This window comes from Trichoderma reesei (genome assembly GCF_000167675.1).
Source record: "Trichoderma reesei QM6a unplaced genomic scaffold TRIREscaffold_17, whole genome shotgun sequence".
Taxonomy (NCBI): domain Eukaryota; kingdom Fungi; phylum Ascomycota; class Sordariomycetes; order Hypocreales; family Hypocreaceae; genus Trichoderma; species Trichoderma reesei.
The window spans coordinates 324,579-346,206 of NW_006711164.1; the positions used below are offsets into that span (position 1 = coordinate 324,579).

A 21,628-nucleotide genomic window follows, 5' to 3' on the forward strand; every position below is an offset into this window, starting at 1 on the left:
AAGTTCGGTCCATCAACACCATCAACACCATCACGAGTTTCATTTCTTTCATGAAAGCATACTAGGTAGGTAGGTACTTTGTAAGTTGTCGAGAATAGCCCCATTAGCAACACAGGCAAGAATTTACCCACTGGGTAATGAATAAGGTAGAGAAGCAATGAGCACTACCGCAGGTATCGTACAGGTCTCCGTCCATGCCAATGCTTCCTCTCACCTCACTCTCTACCAAAACGCCACATCACAAGACTGGAATCATCATCTCCACCAGAAACAGCCAAATGGTATACAGCCAAAAACACCACCCTTATCCTCCGTTCTCCCATTCTCCGTTTGTACTGTTAAAACAAAAAGGTACCTATTGAATACACAGAGCAAGAGAAACAAGCCTTCTGATGCTCTCTCTCAATCAATTTGACGCCCCTTATTCTCCGAGCCAGGAATCAAGTCGCAGTAGTAGCCTTCACCAAAAGAGCCCACCGCCCGCCCTTGTTGCACCAAAAAAAAACAGTAAAACGCCGATGCCATGCCAAAAAAAGACCTGCCGCGCCTTTTCTCTCATCATCATTTCACCCTGCCGAACCCCTTCCCAGTTGTCCTCATCACCAGCCGCCCCAATCATATCACGCTCTTTTCTAGCTTTTTCGTGAGCTGGGGAAGACTTCGAAGCATATACCCTCAAACTTGTCGGATGACTTCTCCTGTCAAGGAGAGAAAAGAAAAAGAAAAGGGAAAAAAAAAAAACCCTGGATCCCCTGATTTCGTATTACACGTAAAGGCTGCCATGAGCCCCTGTTATCAGATGCCCCCTCCCAAAACAAAAGGAAATTACTCATGAGCGTCATCAAATCAGTGAGTCGTCCATTGGTATATCGTCCTCAAAACTCTCAATCGCCTCCTTAATCTGCGGACCAGCCTAGACAATCACCTGTGAGACAAGAAGACAGCATGCACCTTGGAAGGATTTCTCTTACCTTTGGATCCAATGCCAGAGCAATCGTAAAGTGGCGGACAGCCTCCTGCCTCTCGTTCATACTCCTATACAACGTCGCGAGCAGGAAATGCACCGTGCCCTCATCCGGAGCCAGATTCTTCAAAATGACAAGCTCCTGCTGTGCCTCCTCAATGTTGCCGACTGCGAGGAGGGCTCGCGCCTTCTTGTATCTCGTGGAGGCGGCGCCGGGGGCAAGCTCAACTGCTTTGCGATAGGCTGCCAGAGCGGGTATGATTTGCTTCTGCTTCTCCAGCGCCGTTCCGATGCACGTTACCAGTACCGCATTGTTGGGGTTTATGCGGTGCGCGGCGTTGAAGTGCGTAAGGGCCTTGTCGTATGCGCCCAGGCGTTGCTGGACCCTCCCGATGCCGTAGTAAGCGTTGTAGTGCCTCTTGTCCGCCGAGATGGCCTGCCGGTACGCGGTAAGTGCTTTGTCGTATTCCTCGTTGGTGACGTGCTCGTGGCCCTGCAGCGTGAATCCGTATGCAAACTTGGGATCCAATTGCGTGGCTCTTTTGAAGCACTTGAGGGCCTGCTCGGGGTCGCGCGCCAGAGACCACGCATTTCCCAGGGCACACCAGGCCTGCGGGGAGTGCCAGGCAGCGTCGACAAGTTCGTGCGCCAAAAAGGACAGCTCCGTCTCCCGCTTCAGATGCCAGAGAACAGTCGAGTACACCTCCATATCTTCCAGACGTGAAGGGGCCTGTTCCCGCATCCTACGAAAGTACTTCTCGGCGTCGGCGTATAAGGCCTGCTCGTAGTGAGCCCGTCCCATCAAGGCCAGAACCCAGGGTGAGTTCTGATGAGCCGGGGGCAGCAAACTCAATTCGCGCACAGCTTGTTGACACTGAAACTGGGACATTGCGTAGTATCCGCTGCCCAGCTTTCTCATCAGATCCATTACCCAGTTCAAGGCCGCTTCCAGCCTGGCCGTGTCAGGCTCTGCAACCTTGGAAACCGGCAGGGGCGTGGCCTCCTGGGCCTTGCCCGTCTCTCCGTATCCCCCGTCTCCGTTGTGGTCTTCTAGAGGTTTTCGGCTTCCACTAACAACCCTCGGTACGCCGGAGCCACTGGAGCCCGGTCGGACAGGCCGAGAGACAGGGGGCCTAGCCTTCTTCAGCTCTCGTGCAACAGGGGCTCCTCCGGTAGCCGGGGTCGCCGAGTTGGACTTGGCCGACGACTTTATGCGGGTACTCCGTCTGGTCGCATGCTCCTCCGCGTTGGCCGACCGTGACACCGGATAGCCAGTGTGCGTTCGTTTCCTATCGGTTGTCGGAATGACACTGGATCGCGAGTTCCCAGTCGGGGCGCTGGGGGCATCTGAGATGGGCTCCAGCGCCTGTTCCTGGCTGTTGTTGGTCTTCTCTCGTGTAGCCGCGTTTCTTCTTGACCCCAGCCGATGGTTCGTTCGCGGCTGCGGCTCGAGCGTCTGGTCCACGTTTCGGGTCCTCCTCGTCTGCGCATGGGGCGGTTCCTGCAGGTTGTTAGACCGGGACATCATCGCCTCCGTTGGCGGCCCGGTTGGAGTCTCTAGGCCTTCCATTTCGTGCTGGTGGTTGTTGTTCGAGCTGGTAAACCTGAGCTTCGCCTTGTGCATCTTGGAAATAAAGTCGCTCTCCGAATTTGCGAGAACGTTTTCGGTCATCGGGGTGATGTTGCCAGCAGAAACGCTAACGCCAAAGATGTCAACGCCGGAGTCGACCGTCATGGACCTAGGGGCTGACTTCTTCTGGGGAGCATACTCGAACGAGGCCACGGTAGCAGTGCTCTGGCTCAGCTCGACGTTCACCGAAGCAGTCAGATCTTGACCAAGGTTCTGCAGTAATCCGTCGCTAGCCTGGAAGATATTTGGCGCTCGGAGCACGACGCCCATGTCACAGAGAGCCTTGAAAGCATCCCAATAAAACGCATTCTGCTTCAGCGCCTCCTCAAAGTAGTTGATGGCTCGTTTCTTGTCGTCGTAGCCACGGTACAGCTTGCCCAGCAGGCAGAGGACCGCAGGGCAATCGGGGGTTGCGGATCGAGTCGTCGCGCTGTGCTTGCCCATGGTGTTCTTCTGCCACCACAAGCTCTTGGCCTTATCCAAAGCTGTGATGCCGTCCGTAAACCGCCCCAGGGCCAGGCATGCCTGGGCAAAGACCCAACTGCAGCCCAAGTTCACGCCGTGGCATCCCAGCGGCTGGCTGACGTCGTAGGCGGATCGGTAGTCGCCGAGTCGGAGGTGGCATAGCGACAAGAGGTGGGCGGCGTCGCTGGATTGAGGGTCTTGCGCGGCGTATCGTTCGGCGAAGAAGAGGGCACTGTCGTAGGAGCCATTGTCGAGGTGATAGTGGACTACCTGTCCCAGGAGGCTTCCGACAGCGGTCGGGCTTGGCGCCATCCTGGCGGTGGTTGTAGGAGTCGCGGAAGACTGGCAAGATCGTCACCTATGTATATGGGCCATGAGATGGTGGTCGGCTTCGGATCACCCAAGATGACGAGGGGCAGCGCCGGGTCGTGCAACTGTTCGGACAGGTCGTGCCGCGGGAGCGTCTGCAGGGAAGAGGTCGTCAAGGGGAGAATAAATGATTCGTATGTATGGTGTGTTTGGTAGCCGCGGAACAGAGGCGGCCAGCAGTCGCAAGATGGAGAGGTTCGGATCAAGACAGCCGATGGTAGTGATTGAGGCACGGCACATGCACCAGCTGTGAGCGCTCCGGCCGTTAATCTGCAGCCTTTCGTCGTCGGTCCAGTACGCCGACGCAAGCAATACAAGAGCGCCGAGGATGTCTGGCCGTCTTAAGAGCAAGAGAGAAGAAAATATGCCGCGGGTGGAAGGGAATGGTGGATCTTAGAGAGCGTGAATCGGAAGGCTGAGGCGGCGCTCCGGGAAGGGAACAGGTTTGAACAGACTCCTGAACAGAACGTAGATTCGCCCGTCTCTGCGCTCTAGTAGTCTCAAGGATGATGTTCAGCGTCGAGCAGCAAACAGCGTCTGTGACTTCGAGACCGGATCCGGGATTCGCGCCGCAGCCCGCGAGCTGGAGGTCGAGAGGAAGGGAGGGAGCGTCAGAGTTGGAGTTTGGAGGTTGCAACTTTTCGGTCGAGTCGCGGCGCGCAAGGCAGACGCTCACAAATTGTTGTTTGGCGTGGCTCAGGCTGGCCCAGGGCGCGACGTACCGCCATTGCCTAGCAACAGGGACCGCCCGCCGCCGTCCAGCGAGGGGCTCCATGGGCAAGGCAGTTGAGCCCTTCAGTTACAGCGGGCAGCCCGCTAGAAGGGTCAGCGCCAGCTCCCTGTAGCCCGCCGGCGTTTAGCAGTGACGACAGGGCAGCCCTCCTCCAGCTCTCTGATGACAACATGCACCCATCAATGAATGACCCCCGGGCCTACCTTACCCATTGACCAGTTACTGCACGCCACACAAAGCGCCACACCCCGCCAAACCCCAGCTCTTGTGCGCCAAGCTTAGGTGAAGCTGTCGAAGAAACCAGATCTCACCAAAAGCTCCAACTTTTTGTGTTTCGCGAAACATCAACCACTCCCCCTTCTTCAATTCCCTGCGTCGACCTCACAAACACCCCAAAACAGACAATGGCTCAAAAAGCGAAAAAGGACCGCGCCAAGTCCAACGCGGCGTCCCTCAACAGCCTGCACACCGGCACCCTCATCGTCCACGCGCTCTTCCTCCTCTCCAACTTCCTCTTCCGATCCCGCTCCCTCCTCGCGTACGCCCTCCTCTCCGTCCCGAGCCTCGTCTGCGAGTACATCCTCGAGACGTCCGGCCGGCCCAAGTACGATGCCGCGACGGGCGCCCTCAAGACGTCCGGCGAGGACCTGGCGGCCGCCGGCCTGACGGAGTACATGTTCGACGTCATCTGGGTGACGTGGGCGTCTCTCGTGGCCGTGATTTTGTTTGGAAACTGGGGCTGGATCCTGTTCGCTACTGTCCCTGCGTACGGCGCATACATGGGCTACGGACTGTTGGGCATGGGCAAGAATGCGCTGGCTCAGATGCAGGACGGGGGCAATGCCGGCAACGCTGCGCCGCAGGGAAACCGTCGGTCACGAAGGACTGCATAAACGTGACGAAGAATCTATCGATCTATTCAGGGCTGTCTTTCGAACAGATTGGGGAGTCAAACAAAATCAGCTGTCTAGCGTCTATCAAAAATCACTGTTCGCCCCGTCGAGGCCGCTCTCCTGTCCACCGCTCCAACACATCGTCATCGACATCACGAACCATGACGTGGAAATGCTCCAGAGTCCGCACGCTCTGCAGGGCAACCCAGTTCTTGAACCACAACACCTGGTCCTCCCCTCCCGGTCCAAGCGCGTCGACAATGTACTCCTTGACGAACCTCTCCACCCGCGCTCTGCTCTCAGGCGTCAAGTCACCCGAATCCGGGTCCGTTGGAATCGGGGTGCGAGACCAGACAACGATGTGCGTGATTCCCGGCGCCAGCCCATAAGGCCAATCGTTTAGCAGCACCTTGTAGTCGGAGGCTGCGGCAAAGGGAACTTCGGACTCAGGCGTGAATGGCGGTTGGCCCCATGACTTTGGTAGACGGTGCTGCAGGATGTACTGGGTCATGCTGCCGTACTGCGCCTTGATCTCTGCGGTCCAGGCCATGTAGCGGCGAAGATCCGAGGGCTTTCTCTTTAGCACGGCAAGGTCATTTGTCTCTGGAGAACGACATGTCGTGAGCTTTCGTAATCAATAAATCAGAAGTATCGTTTCCTTTGAAAACAACGAGAGAAAGCGTGAATGCACACTCACCGATGATATGCCTGAGATCCTCCCAGTCGTGCATCTTGAACTCCTCATCCGTCTGCGAAAGCACCCACTTGTCCACCTCTGTCAACGGAAAGGGCGCATCCTCAACGGCCTGCGGCAGGGAGCTCTGGTCCCCCATCGTATTATTCTTCCCGCTCTGCTTGGGATGAGATCCGACGCTGAAGGGTTCCGAGTCGAGTGATCTGAGGCCACGGACAGATGGTGAGAGCCCAAGAGGGTTCCGTCCAGCCTGACAGGGGGCGTACGGTCGAATCCAAGCTGACCAATGATACGCATGATGCAGCCTTGAAAGATTGACTCGTTCTCGTATTAGGTAACGCATCAGATGAAACCTGGCCATTTCGTACTCGCAATTAGTGAAATCCCAAGAGTGAGAATTAGGTAGAAGTCGCTCCATGTCTTCATCATCATACAAAGGCGACGCCTCGAAACATCCTTTACGCCTCGAAACATCCTTTACGCCTCTTACCTACACAAAAGACCTAGACAAGCCACTCACGTCTACCAACTCACTACAACTCAAGCTCCCTAGAAGCTCCAACCACTATTACTACGTAGCATCAGCATATGAATCATCACCACAAACGACACTTAGTTACCATCTTAAACCAATAGTAACACTATCAATCCGGGGGTCCTTCTTAATCGAGCAGCGGGGGGGCAGACCAGTCGGAGGATTTTTTGACCCTTAATATTGCACCCCAGATTTGCTGTAATCTGCGGCCCCCCATCCCCTTGCTTCCGTCCCGAAGTCTTTACATAGTTTTTTTTCGTTGAATTTCACCCAAAGTCTCGAATCCTGTTCTTTGCACTGCACCGCTCATCCGTCTTTGATTCCTTCGGCTTCGTTTCTTCCTGTATTACTCACTCACTCACTCACGCTCTTTAAACTTTCCTTATCTCATTGTACATCATCTTCACATATCTACTCAGCTTCTTCTTTTCTTGGCTTGTTATCCATTGCTCTTCTTTCCATCATCTCACTTCATCTTCTCATATTGCAAGTTACCTATCCAGCACTGTACCTCTCTACTTTCATTCACGCTCCTCGATCTCATGCCTCGCACTCCAGCCTCATAAACCAGTAACCCGCTATGCGCATCCCACCACCACCATGATCCTCGGTCCCGTATCCCTCATCGACTGCGTCGTCTTCTGCATCTATCTCGCCCCCCAGCTCCTCCGCCAAGCAGGCTTCGTCCCAACAGCTCTCGTCGTCCTCCAGACGATCCCGTTTCTTCGTATGTACCTAACACCCAGTTTCTCGCCAACTTCAACCCAATTAGGTACCTAGTTCTCCCCAACAGCCATATCTAACAATTATAATACTCCGTGATAGTCTTCGTCCTCCCTGTTCAATTCTTCTGGAACCGCTACTGCAGGAGCTACTCCTCCCACAAGTCTTCACACCTCAAGGGCTCCACAATCTTCGAAGACGTCGTCATCCGCTGCGTGCGATATGCCTTCGCCAGCATCCCCGCCAACGTCGGGCGCGTCTTCTTCACCAAGGAGGTAGCGCTGCCCTTTCTAAGGTGGCGTATGAAGAGGCATGGCTATGCCGATTTTCCAGTGTACTGGAAAGAGGAAACTATTGGAGAGGTTCGTTCGAGCCCCTGAGGATTAGCCAGACCTGCTTCGCACGGGCGAGAAGCTTTGACTTAACGCTTCCATTATACAGGGAGATGCCAAGGTCAATGGAATTTGGATCAAGCAGCATAGCGACCAGGAGCCGGACATCGTGATTTACTACGCTCATGGTAAGGGACTACTTCTTTGGCACATCATACTATCTGTTAGGGCGCATGCTAACACAAAGATGCTGGTCCTCAGGCGGCGGGTTTGCCATGGGATCGAGCTACTTTTACTTTGAGTTCCTTCTCGCCTGGCATAGCCTGCTGGTTGATGCCGGATATGAAAACCCTGCCATCTTTGCCTTGGACTACAGTCTCGTTCCGGATGAGGTCTATCCAACCCAGATTCTCCAGACGCTCCAGGGTTACAAGCACGTCTTGGATGTGGCCAAGGACGCCTCCAAGGTGTGCGTCGCTGGAGACTCCGCTGGTGGCACGTTGATCCTCAGCATGCTGCTCGAGGTTGGGATTCAAGTACAGAGCCAGCAGGCCATGGGGGTCAAGCTGGGGAAGAAGAGAGGGGTGCCGGGAGACTTCCGACCAGATTTTGCCATACCGCGAATGGCCATGCTCATCTCACCTTGGATAACCCTGGCCTCCAGCCTCCACTTTCTCTCTCCCGTCGACTACCTGAATCGAAACACTCTCTGGAAATACGGACACCAGTACGCTGGAGACACAATGATCCACGGCGGCATGGCGTCGCCCGGACGGTGTGACGATGTCAAGCTATGGAAAGCAGCCAGCCCCGAGCGCGGCTACTTCATCACGTACGGTGGAGACGAGGTCCTGGCACCGGATATCGAGAACTTTGTGAGCCGTCTGGGCGCCGGCAAGGTCGAAATCGAAGCTCGAAGGTTTGACGGAGGAATTCATGCATGGCCCGTGGCGTCGCTGTTCCTGTCCAGCACGAGGAGGAAGCGGCTGTACGGGCTGCGGACTATTGTAGGAGAGATTAGAAAACGATTCGACAAAGCACCGGCAGGTAAAGCAAGGCAGAACGGAAGGCTGTCAGATTAGATCAAGTTCAACAATGTAATCATTGGGCTCGATTACATGAAACGTCGGGAACCAGAGCGCTCGGGCTCGGCTTCGTCAATTCCAATCGAGCTCAGCATTTTAAAGCTCAGTCTTTTATCATCAAACAACCGGGGCGCGAGACGGGGAAGGAGGGGAGAGATAAAAGTCGCCGTTGGGCGGGAATGAAGCAATGAAATGCTGCTTACCTTAGTTCCTCGCAGGCAGAGATTCGATTCGGCGCCTGGTGCGGGTTCCATGCACAAAAGGCATGCATCATCTCCAGGCAGCTCCGGGCAGCTTTAGCGTCAGCTTTGGTAACAGCTAGGTGGCCAGACACGCAACTTGAATCTGACTTCGGGACCGGACTGGACTGGACACGACACGACACGTCTGCAGAATTTGAGGTTGCGTTAAGACAGGCCAGGGCGGGATGCGAGCCTGGCAACGGGGGGTGAGAATGCGCGCATCCCTTGCGTGCCAGGAGACCTCTTGAAAGCAGCCGGTGCGTGTACCACACAGCAGTGTCGTCTGGAAGCAAGACTTGCGATGTGCCGTTGAAGGAGACGCCGGTTTCAAGGTGTGAGGTCGTGTCGCCACGCCGTGAAGAGACTCGCAGAAACGCGCCGCTGGCATGACGACACCAAGACCGCGTGGGATGCAGGCAGAGGGAAACAGTGTGGTCCCAGGCTCGGAGTGTGTCATCCAAGAGCCGCAATCCAACGCCACACCATATGCGATGCCAGTCGTAAAGCCATGACCGCAAGCGTCGACAAGGAGGAAAATGAACGCCAGGCTGTCGCATCTTGCTGTGGTGACCGAAGCTCGAGGCTGCTCAGCCAGTCCGCCATCCCACCGCCTCGAGTTCATAGCCACACACCCCTCCCAGCACGACCATCAACTGGTGTTACTGCTCAGTGTAGCTCGAGGCCTAGGGCGGGCGCCAGTTGGTTCGTCGTGGTACCTCGACCGCCTCCCTCGCTTTGTGCCCCGAGCAGTTTGCGAGCTCGACTCGACTCCTTGTGGCGGTTCACCCCCTCCTCTTGCCTGGGCCCCTCGACTTGGTGTGCCTCGGGCCCTTAGCCCGGCTGGCCGACCTCAGGCTTAATGGCCAACGGACCCTGAATGCACATATAAACGGCCGGCCATTCCCCCCGAGCCTCGCTGGTATTGCCAACATGAACCGACCCCTCCACGCAAGCCTGCCAAAAACCAGACGCACCTTTTTCGCGTGCGCATCGCAGCCACCCCCATTTCCTGATTCGGCCCACGGTGAGCAATCAGTCACCGAACGCTGCCTGGTGTATTTCTGAGCCGTGTCGCGCCTGGTGTAGCTTCTCATTAGCCGTCGACATCTGACTGTATTCCGCCTCTTTTGTCTCTCACTTGCGCGTCTCTGCACTGTCTCCTTGCTGGGCAATGCCAGAATACTGCTTCTCCTGACTGAGCAAGTTGGGCGCATCGCCTTGCAGAGAGGAAATCAAGCGCATCGAGCAAGTCCTCCCGAGTTGACGCTCCTGGTCACTTGCGCCTTCCTCTCGAGCTGGAAGGGAGAGCACGAGACCAGGCAGAGGGCCCTTGAGACAGAAGGGGAAGACAAAGAGGAGAGAAGGGGCTTTGGGGACAATAGGCGACCTGGACTCAGACCATCGGTTGAGAAACCGGAGACCGGCCCTCCTTTCCCTCCTCAATAGCTAGTGTTCTAGCTTTGAATAAACGACCCTTCTCATACAGATAAGCTGGCCTCATCCGGCTCTCACCTTTCGTCCACATCGCCGCCTGCCCGTCAGCCACTCGTCCGACTGTCCGTCCGTTGTCCGCTTGGTACCATCAACTGAAGGCATGCCGCTTCAAGGCGACGCATCAAGGGCCAAGCGAGAAAAAGGGAAAGGAACGACGAAAGACCTGAAAGAAGAGCACTCGACCGGCTATTCGTGCATCAGTCCGGCACCAGCTCAACGCCAGCAGTCAAGGCACGAATTGCCATCAGCTTCAGCTCCCGTGACTCGACATCGTCTCGACTTTGACGGATCGGCCGGTTGGCATTGAATCGGAGCTGCGAATCGGCTGTCTTTACGCACTAGCGCATCCCAGGAGCGTCATCGCTGAAGAATAGGATCATCTTGCAAGGGGAGAGCGGATTTGGAGAAGGAAAAAGAAAAGAAGACTGACGACAGAGCTTCCCTGTCGGAAGAGATTCTGCGACCCAATTGCCCCCCTCCATTGTCAGCGGCTGATTCGCGGCCAAGTGCCCTGAAGCAGGCGAGGTTGATGCACTAAAGCAGCGCTAGACACCCGCTGGAAGAAAAAAAAACAATGGCCGAAGATTCGCCTTACGCGCCACGGTCGCCGGACCTGTCGTCGTTTTTGTCGGGCAGCCCCACCCAGGCCGAGCACCTCCAACACGGCCAGGCTGGATATAAAGTAGAGCCTCCCGCCAGCGACTTTGCGGGCACCGCTTCCTCTCCCTATGTCCCTCCTCCCTACGGCGCGCATCACCAGCAACCCCCCACGCCCACCAGCCAGCCCGTCTACGAGCAGTACTTCCCGCCCGTCCTGCGACAGCCCGCGCACAGCTTCGACGCTCAAAACGCCGCACCTCCCGCGCCGTACCGGCTCGAGCAGCGGGTCTTCAGACAGCCCCCGAGGCCGTCCTCTCGATACGACCCGTACCACAATCCCAACCACGCCCCCAGCCAGCCAGCATCGACATCGTCTGCAGAGATGCCGCCGCGAAAGGTAGTGGTGCCTCCCCCTCCTGCGCCAGCCGTCGAGCCGTCGCCAGTCAGAACCAAGTTTCCCACGGCCCGCATCAAGCGCATCATGCAGGCCGACGAGGAAGTCGGCAAGGTCGCCCAGCAGACACCCATTGCCGTTGGTAAGGCGCTGGAGCTCTTCATGATCCAGTTAGTCACAAAGAGCGCAGACGTTGCCAAGGACAAAGGCTCCAAAAGAGTGACGGCGTCCATGCTGAAGCAGGTGGTGGAGGCTGACGAGCAGTGGGATTTCCTGCGGGACATTGTGGGCCGTGTCGAGAACGAGAAGGAGGGTAGCAAAGCAAAGGCCAAGGGCGACAGCGAAACGGACGAAGAGATGGAGGAGCCCAAGAAGCGAGGCAGAGGTGGTCGTCGGAAGAAGGTGCAATGACCTCACACCTCACACAAACACACTTGACGACGAGCACGAAGATTGGAGTGACTGGCGTTTTCTGGCAAACAAAAACATACCATATCGTTATATCATACAACGGCGTTGGGGGGTCGGGCACATTGGCGGCAGCGGTTAACTAGACGGCCATGTAGCTGCGAGGCGGTCTCTCTCTTTCTCTCTCTGGATGGATGGACGCGGCAAGCTACGGGAGGTGCCTCGGTTCTGTAACATTTCACTTGCTCCTCTGTTTCAATAGGTACTATTGTTCTTCTGTTTTCCTTACAAAGCACTGTTTGCCGTATCTCTTCTATACCTACCTAGGTAGCTTGATACCAGGCAGGTCGTATCTCATTGTATGTATCTTCATGATGACAAGACGAAACGTCGCACAGCCTCAAACACTTGCGCCGTTTGTCTTTTCTAGCTTGGCATGCATCGTTACGTTTCCGTCTCTTGGAGTTACACAAAACGAATCGCCTCTTATGTTTGAGCAAGATTGCGGGTACAATGACATGGGACGGATGTTGCCGCCATGTCTCACCATAATAAGGGGAGCGACGGCAAAATGGAGCTGTCAACTGTCTGTAGGCATTGCACATCCAGCTGTGCCGTACGCAACCAATCAGTGTTGATAACATTTTCGATTCCGTATCAATACTTTACTGCCTCAATGGCGCCCAATTGGAGTCCCTTTTTTTTTTTTTTTTTTACTTAAAGTAACTTCACGAACTCACGAAAAACAAGAAGTCAGAGATCCTGTGCGACGTACGGGATGCCGCCCTTTATGCACGTGTGCGTCTGTTTGGCGGTACGTCGGGTTTGAGGCGGGGGATGAGCTGCATTGCATCAGATAGAGGTGAGCTGTATGATGTGCTGGTAATTTAATCAGACTTCCAGACTGGGTGCGAGTGACGGGAACCCACAGGTTGGGAGCCATTTTGTGGTGCGCTGCAGTGCGTGCAGGAGTCATGTAAGGCAACCTAATGGATGAATGGGCTTTTGTGGGCGAAGGGGGCCGAGTATTGCCTGTTCATAGGTAGGTACCTACTGAGGTGAAATACCAAGTAGTGATACATGCAGCCTCATTGAAGTTTGTGCGACGACTTCGGACAAAACACCCTGCACAAACACGTTTCAGAGGCAGAGGAGGCACGGCGAATTGCATCTGCCCCATGCCTCCTGGCCGAGGAGACGTATAGAGGTAGCCATTGTTTGTAGTTGATTCGTATCTAGTACTCGAAGTTTGTGCTCTGGCATAAGGTACGAATTGGAGACGAGAGAGGCAGCCTGGCCAAGACTCCGCAGAGAGAGATCCCTTGGCGAGAAACGCAGGGCCCCGATGTCCCCATTGGCTGTCTTGCATGCCGTATTGCTTTGTCTATGTATTTGCCGCATTGTGACGGAACTTGACGTCTGTTCAATCACCGAAAACCGTCTGCCTGGTAGGCATCCAAGCATCGTGACTGTTGATCCGGACGAATGACCGAGGGGGCCGGCGCCCAGGTCTGCAGTAGTATCAGGTATACTACCTTACTAGTAGTAGTATCGGATACAGGTGCTGAATCCCGTTTGAGTCGATGTGAAGCAGCATCTGTAAGGTAAGGTACCTGAGCAAGGAACCCCTCAGGTACGCCCACCTCAGCGGCGGACAATCTCGTGTTTCTGCCGCCATACGACCTCCCATGTCCGGCTAGAAGCTGTCATACGGGCCACCAAAAAAAGGCTTCAGGTCCAGGTGCCCGTCTAGGGATGCGATGACATGAGTTGAAACCGTGTCGCCGAATCTAGTACTTGGTCGAGACCCCTAGACAGGTACTCGGGAGGTACTCCGCAGTGAGCACTCAACCGCGCTACCGGTAGCCGCCAGAAACGTCAGGCACTAAGGCGGTACAAGAGGCCAGGTCACTCGCCCACTCCTCCAATTGTGTTGCACCAAGTACTTCGTTGTACGTGCCGCCAATATTCTGATTTCCACTCCATCAAAACCCATCTCCGCCTCGTCCGTCGCCTCTGCTTCTGCTGCTCTCCTCTTCTTCTCTCCGCCCTCGCGACTCTCATTTCTCGCCAGCAGCCTCGCAGCGCCGCTATCGTTCCTTTTGCCGCTGCCTGTCGCTCTACTTGCATGCGCTGCCCCGACGACGGCGACGAGACGAGAGAAGCCGGCTTCTGTCTGCAGTCCCCCGCTTCGAGAGCCATGAGAGACCGGCTGCATCCTGCAACGCCCTCAGCCCTCATCTAGATGAGGCTCCGCCTTCGCAACCGCCAATCCCGCCTGTCCGATCCTCCAGTGCCTGCTCGCAGCTTCGCGTGAACCAATGTCGTGGGACCTGCTGCAGCGATTCCTCGAATCCGACGTCTTCAATGCGAATCCTTTCCTCTCCGTCTCCTACCTCTCGTGAGTCTGGCAAAACACCTGGCATCTTCCGCTCTCAGCTATACCTGGCAGCAATGAAGCTCTGCGGAGCTCTGGCAGCTTCAGCCCCAGCCTTTTTAGCCGCAGTGAGAGTTTGATGTACGGACAGAGCTAACGTTCGTCCTTTTTGTTTTTAATACAAATATAGTCGCTACGCCGACCATGTAGGCATTCATTATGTCCTCTGCAACAAGCTACGGCAATTCCCGTACGAGGACATCGAGTTCTTCTTGCCGCAGCTATGCCACCTCATCATCAGCGTCGACAATGAGTCAATGGCTCTGGAGGAATTCCTGCTGGATCTATGCGAGGAGTCTGTGACTGCCGCATTGTTGGTACGTGATCCGTAGTCCGACAGGTCGCGAACACATGAGAGTCGCCGAGAACGAAATGAGGCCTGTTTTGCCGCCCACCGAGATGCTAATCTGGTCGTTTGATGCAGACCTTTTGGCTCTTCCAGACTTATCTGCACGACCTATCCTCGAACCCGCAGTCCAATGCCTTCCAGACGTGTCGCCGAGTCTACAATAAGGTGCAGCATATTGTCTTTGGGCTGGCAGACACTGCGCGCCAAAACAAGATCAAAGAAAATGTCCTGCCCGTTGCCGTGCTTTCCAGCTTTGTCCTCGCGAGCGTCGCTTTGCCAATGATACCCAGATGGGCTGGCCCTCTTGCTGTCGCGCAGGCTCGCAAGCCTCAGCCCATCACCGAAGATGCTTCAGACGGAAGTGAGACGCCAAAGCCCATCCCGGCCGCCTCCCCAACAAAGCCAACAAGAGCAAACACCATTGCCAGTCCAATCTCGAAACCCCGGCGCGTCAAGGAGCCAAAATCCCCGATCGCATCCGATCCCAGCCTGGACATGGACGCTCGCCCCTCGCCTCGACGAGCAGGCTCTCAGGTCCCAATATCTCACTCGCCGTTGAACCCGGCCTTTAACCCTGATTCGAAAAGACCGTCTGCGTTGGACATGAAATCTCTCGAGGCGAGGCTCAGCACCGCATCTCTACCTCTGCCGTCGCCGAGAGGCCCATCGCGACCATCAACTCCCGTCTCCGCAGGAGTCAATGCAAGGCCGGCGGATGGCATCCATCGACGACATTCTCACCACTTCAAGTCGCACTTAAGTCCGACGAACCTCTCGCCAGCGCAAAAGGCACAGCTTCTGAGACAGCATTATTTCCGATCGCAAACTCAATTCTTGTCTGCCCTGGAAGGCATCTCCAACCGGCTGGTCGCCGTCCCGAAACCCGCCCGCATGAGCGCTCTGCGAGCCGAGCTGGCCCTGATTGGCAGAGACCTGCCTGCTGAAATCGACATTCCCATCATTTGCCCGCCGACGCTGATTGACGGGGCGCCGGGCAAGAGTCGCCATCATCGAGTTGTGCGACTGAACCCTGCCGAGGCCACGGTTCTGAACAGCGCCGAGAAGGTGCCGTATCTACTGATGATCGAGGTGCTCAGAGACGACTTTACGTTTGATCCCGAGAGCCCGGACAACCAGCGGCTGTTGACCACACTTCTCGGTGGCAGCGGGCCTACCAAAAGGCTATTCGACCTCTCTTCCGAGATTCCCAGGGCTGCCTCGGCCGTTCCGCCTCCCGAGCCCATCATCGACAGCGTTTTCGAGCCCACTTCGGGTGATTTGGGGAGTTCACCGCTGCTCAAACCCTTTGACGACGAGCCCCCGTCCGTTGGTTATCACTCGAAGCACTCTACCGACCAGCGATTCTCTAGCGGAGCGACGACTGCGTCTACGACGCTGGATGCCATGACACCGCGCACGTCGGGGCCCTACTCTTCTCGATCGCCCAGTCCCGGCTCTCGACGCCGGATGACGCTCAACATGGCTCGCGCCGACCAGCCCGATTTCTCCGCGCTGGCCACGCACATGAGGACAGCCTCTCAGATGCTCGCCCAGCTCGAGGCCACGAGCGGCAAGCGGCCCAAGCACGAGGTGGCTGCGATCCGGGCCAAGATCATTGCGAGCATGCAGAGCCTTGAAGAGCAGAGCTTTGACGCAGACGAGCAAGGCCCCACGTTCGACACCATCATGGCCAAGGCCAGCACGGCCAGTGCCATTCAGGGTGTCGATCCGGATCTGGACGAGGAGGAGGCGCCGGTCGACCCCAACATCAACGCCAGCGCGGGCAGGGAGAGGATGGAAAACGACATCAAGACGGGAGGCGTCCAGCGCCGTGGTGATCGCGACGACCCTAGTGCGGCTGTCTTTGGAGAAGCCTGGGAGGCCAAGAAGGAGCGGATCCGCAAGTCGTCGCCCTACGGCTGGATGAAGAACTGGGATCTCGTCAGCGTCATTGTCAAGACGGGCGCCGACCTGAGACAAGAAGCCTTTGCGTGCCAGCTCATTAGCGTTTGCCACAAGATCTGGGTGGAAGCAAAGGTGGACGTCTGGGTCAAGCTGATGCGCATTCTCGTTACCGGAGAGTCGTCTGGCCTCATTGAGACGATAGCCAACGGTGTTTCGCTCCACTCGCTCAAGCGCAGTCTCACGCTCGCATCCATCGAGGCTGGAACGAATCCCCGGCACCGGATCGCCACGCTCAAGGACCACTTCATCAAGGCATTTGGCCAGCCCGACAGCAAGCCCTACAAGGCCGGCCTCGACGCGTTCAAGCGCTCACTAGCCGCCTACAGCATCATCTCTTACATCTTGCAGCTCAAGGACAGGCACAATGGCAATGTGCTCATCGATAGCGAGGGACACATTATCCACATTGACTTTGGCTTTATGCTGTCCAACTCGCCAGGCTCCGTCGGATTCGAGGCCGCGCCATTCAAGCTCACGCATGAGTACGTGGATGTCCTGGGAGGACTCAACTCGCCAGATTTTGAAGATTACAAGAAGTTGTGTAAACAAGCCTTTCAAGGTAAGCCATTCACAATGAGTAAAGAGAATTATCTCCATGCCGTAAGCGAGTTACCTAACAAACCGCCCCCCCCTCTCTCTACATTAGCTCTTCGACGCTCGGCAGACTACATCATCGACCTGGTCGCCATGATGGGCAGGGACTCGAAAATGCCGTGCTTCGCCGTGGGCGTCGCGCACGCCACGACGACGCTCCGCCAGCGCTTCCAGCTGCATCTCAGCGCGGACGAGGCGGAGAATTTTGTCGAGACGGATCTGATTGCCAAGTCGTATGGCAGCTATTACACACGACTGTGAGTATCCCTTTTTTGCCAAGTGGTGGTTTCCCCTCCCATCAAAATAAAGGATGTAGAAGGAGACTAGAGGAAGCTAACGGTTCGAAAAAAAAGGTACGATACCTTTCAATATCGCACACAGGGTATATATTAGACGTACAAAATCATTGTTCAAGCACGGTATCGCCAAGGCTCGCCCCTTCACCTCAAACGCTCAATGTTGATCCTCAAATCACTGGAGGGTGAAAGGAGGCAAACAACACAAAAGAGGTTGGGGTTGGTCAAACAGTTTCCAGGAGGGTAGATATCAATGTTGCGTTTGATCTTGAAGGAAAAAGAGGGCGTTGTGTGTTGCCCCATATATCATATATACCGAGAGGAAAGAATATCAAACATAATCTTGGCTACCTTACCTACCTACCTATATCCCTTATCTCCTTGTATGATCAGTCGCAGCTACTGATACTTGAGCCTGCCATCATATATATGCGAATGGCGTTGCCCTACCTAGAAGGCTAGGTAGTTAGGGGCGACCATAGAAGTCTAGCTGAGAGAACAAGAATATTACCGTAACTAACTTCCCTATGCGTTTACTCAAATACCTCTTCTTTTATATCTGCCAAACTCAACACGTGCTTACACAGTAATCATGCTTTTGATGAACCGAATGCAAATGTACCAATGGTCTGGATTCGATTAATACTACATATACATCAGACATGCATGCAATCGCAGCGCTTTCAGCTCCCAAAGCTATACTCGGATGAAGCCGGTTTCGCCCCATAACATCAGCCAGACCTGTCGACGACTCTCGCCATGCTCTCTCGTCTTCTTCCCAGGCCACCTGATGATCGCTGCTGGATCAACCTTCTGTCATCGGTTCAACGCAGGCTGTCCAAGAACTTCATGGCTCGCCGCGAGGCTGCACCCGTCTCACCGGCGCGCTGCACTGAGCCACCGTCCTCGCAATCCTCCTTGCCTGGATGCCGCTCATACCGCGCCGGCTGCTTGGCCTGTTTTTGGTCCGTCATGAAGGGCTTCTAGCCCCAGCGTCCCCCCTCCCTCTCGGCCTCGAGCCTCCGCATCCGCTCCTCGCCGTCTCCCTCGACCGCGTCGTTGCGCCGGCTGCGCCGTCCCTTGCGACCTCCGTCGTCGGCATCATCGCGGCTTCGCTTCGAGCCGGCCAGGCCTGCGAGCCCGGCCATGCGCTGGGCTTCTTTCAGCAGGCGCTCGCGGTTCCGCGCCTCGCGCTCCAGGGTGTGCGCGTCTTTCTGCGCGGCAGACGAGCTGCCCCCGGCAGCACGAGGGCCACGCGGGCCCGTAGGGGGGTCAAAACCCTTGTCGCCGCCTGGGGTGGCGTTGCCATCAGCCGAATGCTTCCTGCTGCCGCTGCCGTGCCGGCTGCTGTAGTCTCGGCCTCTGTCTCGATCGCGCTCTCGGTCGCGATCTCGGTCTCGGTCACGCTCACGGTCTCGGTATCGGTCCTTGCGATCCTTATCCTTGCGGCTACTGCTGCTATCCTTGTCGCGCTCGCGCTCCTTGTCGTGACGCCTCGACGAATACTCATAGTCTCCCCGGTCACGGTGTGAAGAACGGTGGCCGGATCTCGGATGGTCGTCCTCCTCGTCTCTGTACTTGTCCTTGCGCCGCTCATAGTCTCGATCCTTGTCCTTGTCCTTGCGGCTGCGGTGGCTTGAGCGTTTAGCATCATCGGGCGAGGCTGATCTGGACCTATCGCCCCCTTTTTCATCCTTGGCTCGTTGCGACGGCTGTTCGTCTTCGTCGTCGTAGTAGTGTCTCCTGCTGCTCCGATGCTTCCTCCGGCGATGAGAGTCGTCCTTGTCCTCCTTGCCTGCAGACTCAGAGCGCTGGCGCCGTTGCCGTCTGTGCGAGCTCCTATGGCCGCGACTGCGGCTCGGGCTGCGGCTGCTGCGGTCTAGGCTTCGGCTCCTACTACTGACCCTTGAGCCAGAGCGCTCGGGCTCTCGGTCTCGGGCACGATCTACTCGCTCTTGATCCCGGTCTTTTTCCTGAGCGCCTTGTGATCCTTCAATCTCCCCGCCTCGGTCAAGCTTCTCGTGCCTCCTGAAGTGCTCCCTGCTGCGATCACGATGAGGATCACGATCCCGCAATTTGTCCAGGTTGGGGGTACTACTTCTAGAGCCCGGCTGAGTAGCTGGATTCGACGGCGGCCCCTGCGACGGCTGAGATGGCATGGTAGCAGCCTTTTGCACTGGCAGACCGCTGTCTTCGATCTGGAAGCCCCGTGCTCGCAGATTCAGCAGGCTGGTGTTGGGCAGTCCCTGGCGCATGGCTTTCGGGCCCTTGGGAGCATTAATCGGAGCGTCCGGTGCGGACAAGATGGAGCGGATGGCCGCCACACCGTTTCGGTTCTGTACACTTGATCCGTCTGGCTGGGCTGATGATGGGCGCACAGGGCCGCCGGAGGACGCGTCGTTGCCTGGCACCTCGCGAGTTGCAGAGTCCAAGTCATCCTGCTTAGGCCCGTCGGTGTCGGCGCCCGCTTCGCTCTCTGATGCCTTGATCTGGCTTGCGCCTTCGTTGGCACCCTCGTCAACCTGAGCACTTGCCGTCGTGGATGTCGGTTGCTGCCCAGCTTCCCCCTGGCCCTGGAAGGCTGCTGCCGCTTGTCCTTGGTTGTACTGGGAGTATTGGCCCTGGTCCTGATAGTGATTCATGGCACCGGGGTGCTGATGGTAACCGCCCCGGCCGTAGCCTCCGTAGAATCCGCGCCCACGGCCGCGGCCCCGGCCGTAGTTGTTGCGACGATAATCATTGAAGTGGCCATAATTACCTTGATTGTATCCTGTCTGGAATCCTGAGTTAAAGTTCCCATAGTCACCAGTTCCCATGCCTGGGCCATTTTGATTGTAATTATTTTGGTCGAAATTCCATGACTGTGCACCGTTCCAGTTCTCATTGGAGCCTTGTCCAAAACCTCCTCCAAAGCCACCCATGCCGTTCATGCCCATGCCTTGAAAGCCTCCGTTCATGTACATGTTCTGCATCGGGTCCATGCCCATCCCCGGCATGCCTGCTTCATTGTCAGTCGTCTGAACGAGTCTGTAAAACGGGCGACGGGAGTCCTTACCCATCATAGGAAACCCGCCAAAGGAATTCGGCCCCATTCCATTTTGCATAGCCATCATCATTTGCATCTGGTTGAAATCGCCGCCGGGGAACATCATGTTCTGCTGGAAGCCACCATTGGTTGCATCTGCACCATACTGCTCTTGGTCGTTGCCAATTTGGCCAGCGCCATCGTCGCCTTCGCCCGCGCCGTCTTGCTCTTGGCTCTTGGTCGCGTCATCGGCTTCATCAGCTGGGCCTTCGGCGCCCTGGGCTTCAACGACATCTGATTGCTCGTTCGACAGCAACGGTTCTTGCGCATTGTCTAGTGCTGATTCCTGCTGTCGGCGACGGGGCACGTTAGTATGTGACAATGGGAGGCAGCGCATTGTTGGGCGAGTCAAACCTGCTGATCCTGCTCGTAGCCAGCGGCCGGTTCGTCAGCGCTCTGCGGCGCCGTTTCTTGCGCAGGTCCTTCTTCGCCGGCATCGACCGCCTTCTCTGCCGGTCCTTCTATCGGAGTAGCGACATCGGCTTCGGGCACCGACGGCTTCGGCGCATCAACCGGCGTGGGGGGCGCGGACTCGTTGGATTCTTTGGGCCGAGAGGCTTCTCGCTTCTTCTCCGCGGTACGCAGAAACACCCTGATGGTGGTCCGCAGAGACTTGTTAGGGTTGCAGTCTGCTGCGGATAGCGGAGAGTGCTCGCAGACGGGGCACGACTGGGGGAGGTTTGAGTGGCCTTTTGTGCGGTTAGAGTTTGGCCCAAAAGAGGCATTCAGCAAGAGCATTGCGACGTACAGGTTTCGCAGATGGCCTGTTCACAGCATGGCAGGCGGAGGGCGTTGACGGCCAGCTTGCTGCAATTGGCGCATCGCAGTTTGTGGGGGATATCGTCGGGAGCCAACGAGCTGAGAGGCACAATCAGTATCGTGAGTCTATCGGATACCTACTAGTGGCCATTGACTTCTTCAGAGGGCCGCAGGTCTTTGAGAAAGACACCCCAACTTACTTGATCAGCTCGGCCTGAGCCTCGGTAATGGACGTAGCCATCGTTGCCAGCGGGCACCAGCACCAGGTCTATCCGCGCTGGATCATGGGGGTTCGCGATAGTCGAGAGAAAGATAGGCCAAAGACCGTTAGAGGCACCGAACGAGGCGTTGTCCCGGAAGAGGCAGAGGCTGGTCACGTCACGGCGTGACTCAATGGGCCGCAGCAGCGCACTTCATTCACGCTCCGCGAGGCTGCAGGTTGCCAGGCCGCAATCCGTCCAGCCCGTACGAACAGCTGAGCAGAGAAAGAAAAGCTGGTGCAGGATCTGAGATTGTGAGGAGTTTGACGCGCTTCGAAAAAAAGAAGTGGATCTGACAAGTTGGAAGGCGAGCACGACCAGC

General features: G+C 56.4%; 7 protein-coding genes across 7 annotated transcripts; 4 read left to right on the forward strand and 3 right to left on the reverse strand.

The window, feature by feature from the left end:
- Nucleotides 1-841: 841 nt before the first annotated feature.
- On the reverse strand, nucleotides 842-3,371 carry TRIREDRAFT_66136 (uncharacterized protein; the record flags this gene model as incomplete). The annotated part of the gene is made up of 3 exons (XM_006967464.1): nucleotides 842-913; nucleotides 972-2,732; nucleotides 2,781-3,371. 3 exons carry the CDS (start codon nucleotides 3,369-3,371, stop codon nucleotides 842-844), a joined length of 2,424 nt encoding a protein of 807 aa, XP_006967526.1.
- Nucleotides 3,372-4,565: 1,194 nt separating this feature from the next.
- On the forward strand, nucleotides 4,566-5,054 carry TRIREDRAFT_65996 (uncharacterized protein; the record flags this gene model as incomplete). Its single annotated transcript, XM_006967353.1, has 1 exon — nucleotides 4,566-5,054. One exon carries the CDS (start codon nucleotides 4,566-4,568, stop codon nucleotides 5,052-5,054), a length of 489 nt encoding a protein of 162 aa, XP_006967415.1.
- Nucleotides 5,055-5,145: 91 nt separating this feature from the next.
- On the reverse strand, nucleotides 5,146-5,917 carry TRIREDRAFT_80168 (uncharacterized protein; the record flags this gene model as incomplete). The annotated part of the gene is made up of 2 exons (XM_006967465.1): nucleotides 5,752-5,917; nucleotides 5,146-5,657 (listed from the first exon to the last, which is right to left on the reverse strand). The coding sequence occupies exons 1-2, from the start codon at nucleotides 5,885-5,887 to the stop codon at nucleotides 5,146-5,148; spliced, it is 648 nt and encodes a 215-aa protein (XP_006967527.1). The 5' UTR covers nucleotides 5,888-5,917.
- Nucleotides 5,918-7,571: 1,654 nt separating this feature from the next.
- On the forward strand, nucleotides 7,572-8,420 carry TRIREDRAFT_65760 (uncharacterized protein; the record flags this gene model as incomplete). Its single annotated transcript, XM_006967354.1, has 1 exon — nucleotides 7,572-8,420. The coding sequence occupies one exon, from the start codon at nucleotides 7,572-7,574 to the stop codon at nucleotides 8,418-8,420; it is 849 nt and encodes a 282-aa protein (XP_006967416.1).
- A 2,790-nt stretch (nucleotides 8,421-11,210) lies between these two features.
- Nucleotides 11,211-11,465, forward strand: TRIREDRAFT_43071 (uncharacterized protein; the record flags this gene model as incomplete). Its single annotated transcript, XM_006967320.1, has 1 exon — nucleotides 11,211-11,465. A coding segment is annotated over one exon (255 nt), but the record flags the coding sequence as incomplete, so codon positions are not given.
- A 2,090-nt stretch (nucleotides 11,466-13,555) lies between these two features.
- TRIREDRAFT_123013 (phosphatidylinositol 4-kinase) lies at nucleotides 13,556-17,550 on the forward strand. The gene is made up of 5 exons (XM_006967355.1): nucleotides 13,556-13,962; nucleotides 14,129-14,315; nucleotides 14,423-16,871; nucleotides 16,959-17,163; nucleotides 17,260-17,550. Exons 1-5 carry the CDS (start codon nucleotides 13,883-13,885, stop codon nucleotides 17,297-17,299), a joined length of 2,961 nt encoding a protein of 986 aa, XP_006967417.1. The 5' UTR covers nucleotides 13,556-13,882; the 3' UTR covers nucleotides 17,300-17,550.
- A 368-nt stretch (nucleotides 17,551-17,918) lies between these two features.
- TRIREDRAFT_123014 (uncharacterized protein) lies at nucleotides 17,919-21,287 on the reverse strand (the record flags this gene model as incomplete). Its single annotated transcript, XM_006967466.1, has 4 exons — nucleotides 17,919-20,573; nucleotides 20,642-20,976; nucleotides 21,036-21,145; nucleotides 21,247-21,287. 4 exons carry the CDS (start codon nucleotides 21,285-21,287, stop codon nucleotides 18,186-18,188), a joined length of 2,874 nt encoding a protein of 957 aa, XP_006967528.1. The 3' UTR covers nucleotides 17,919-18,185.
- Nucleotides 21,288-21,628: the final 341 nt, after the last annotated feature.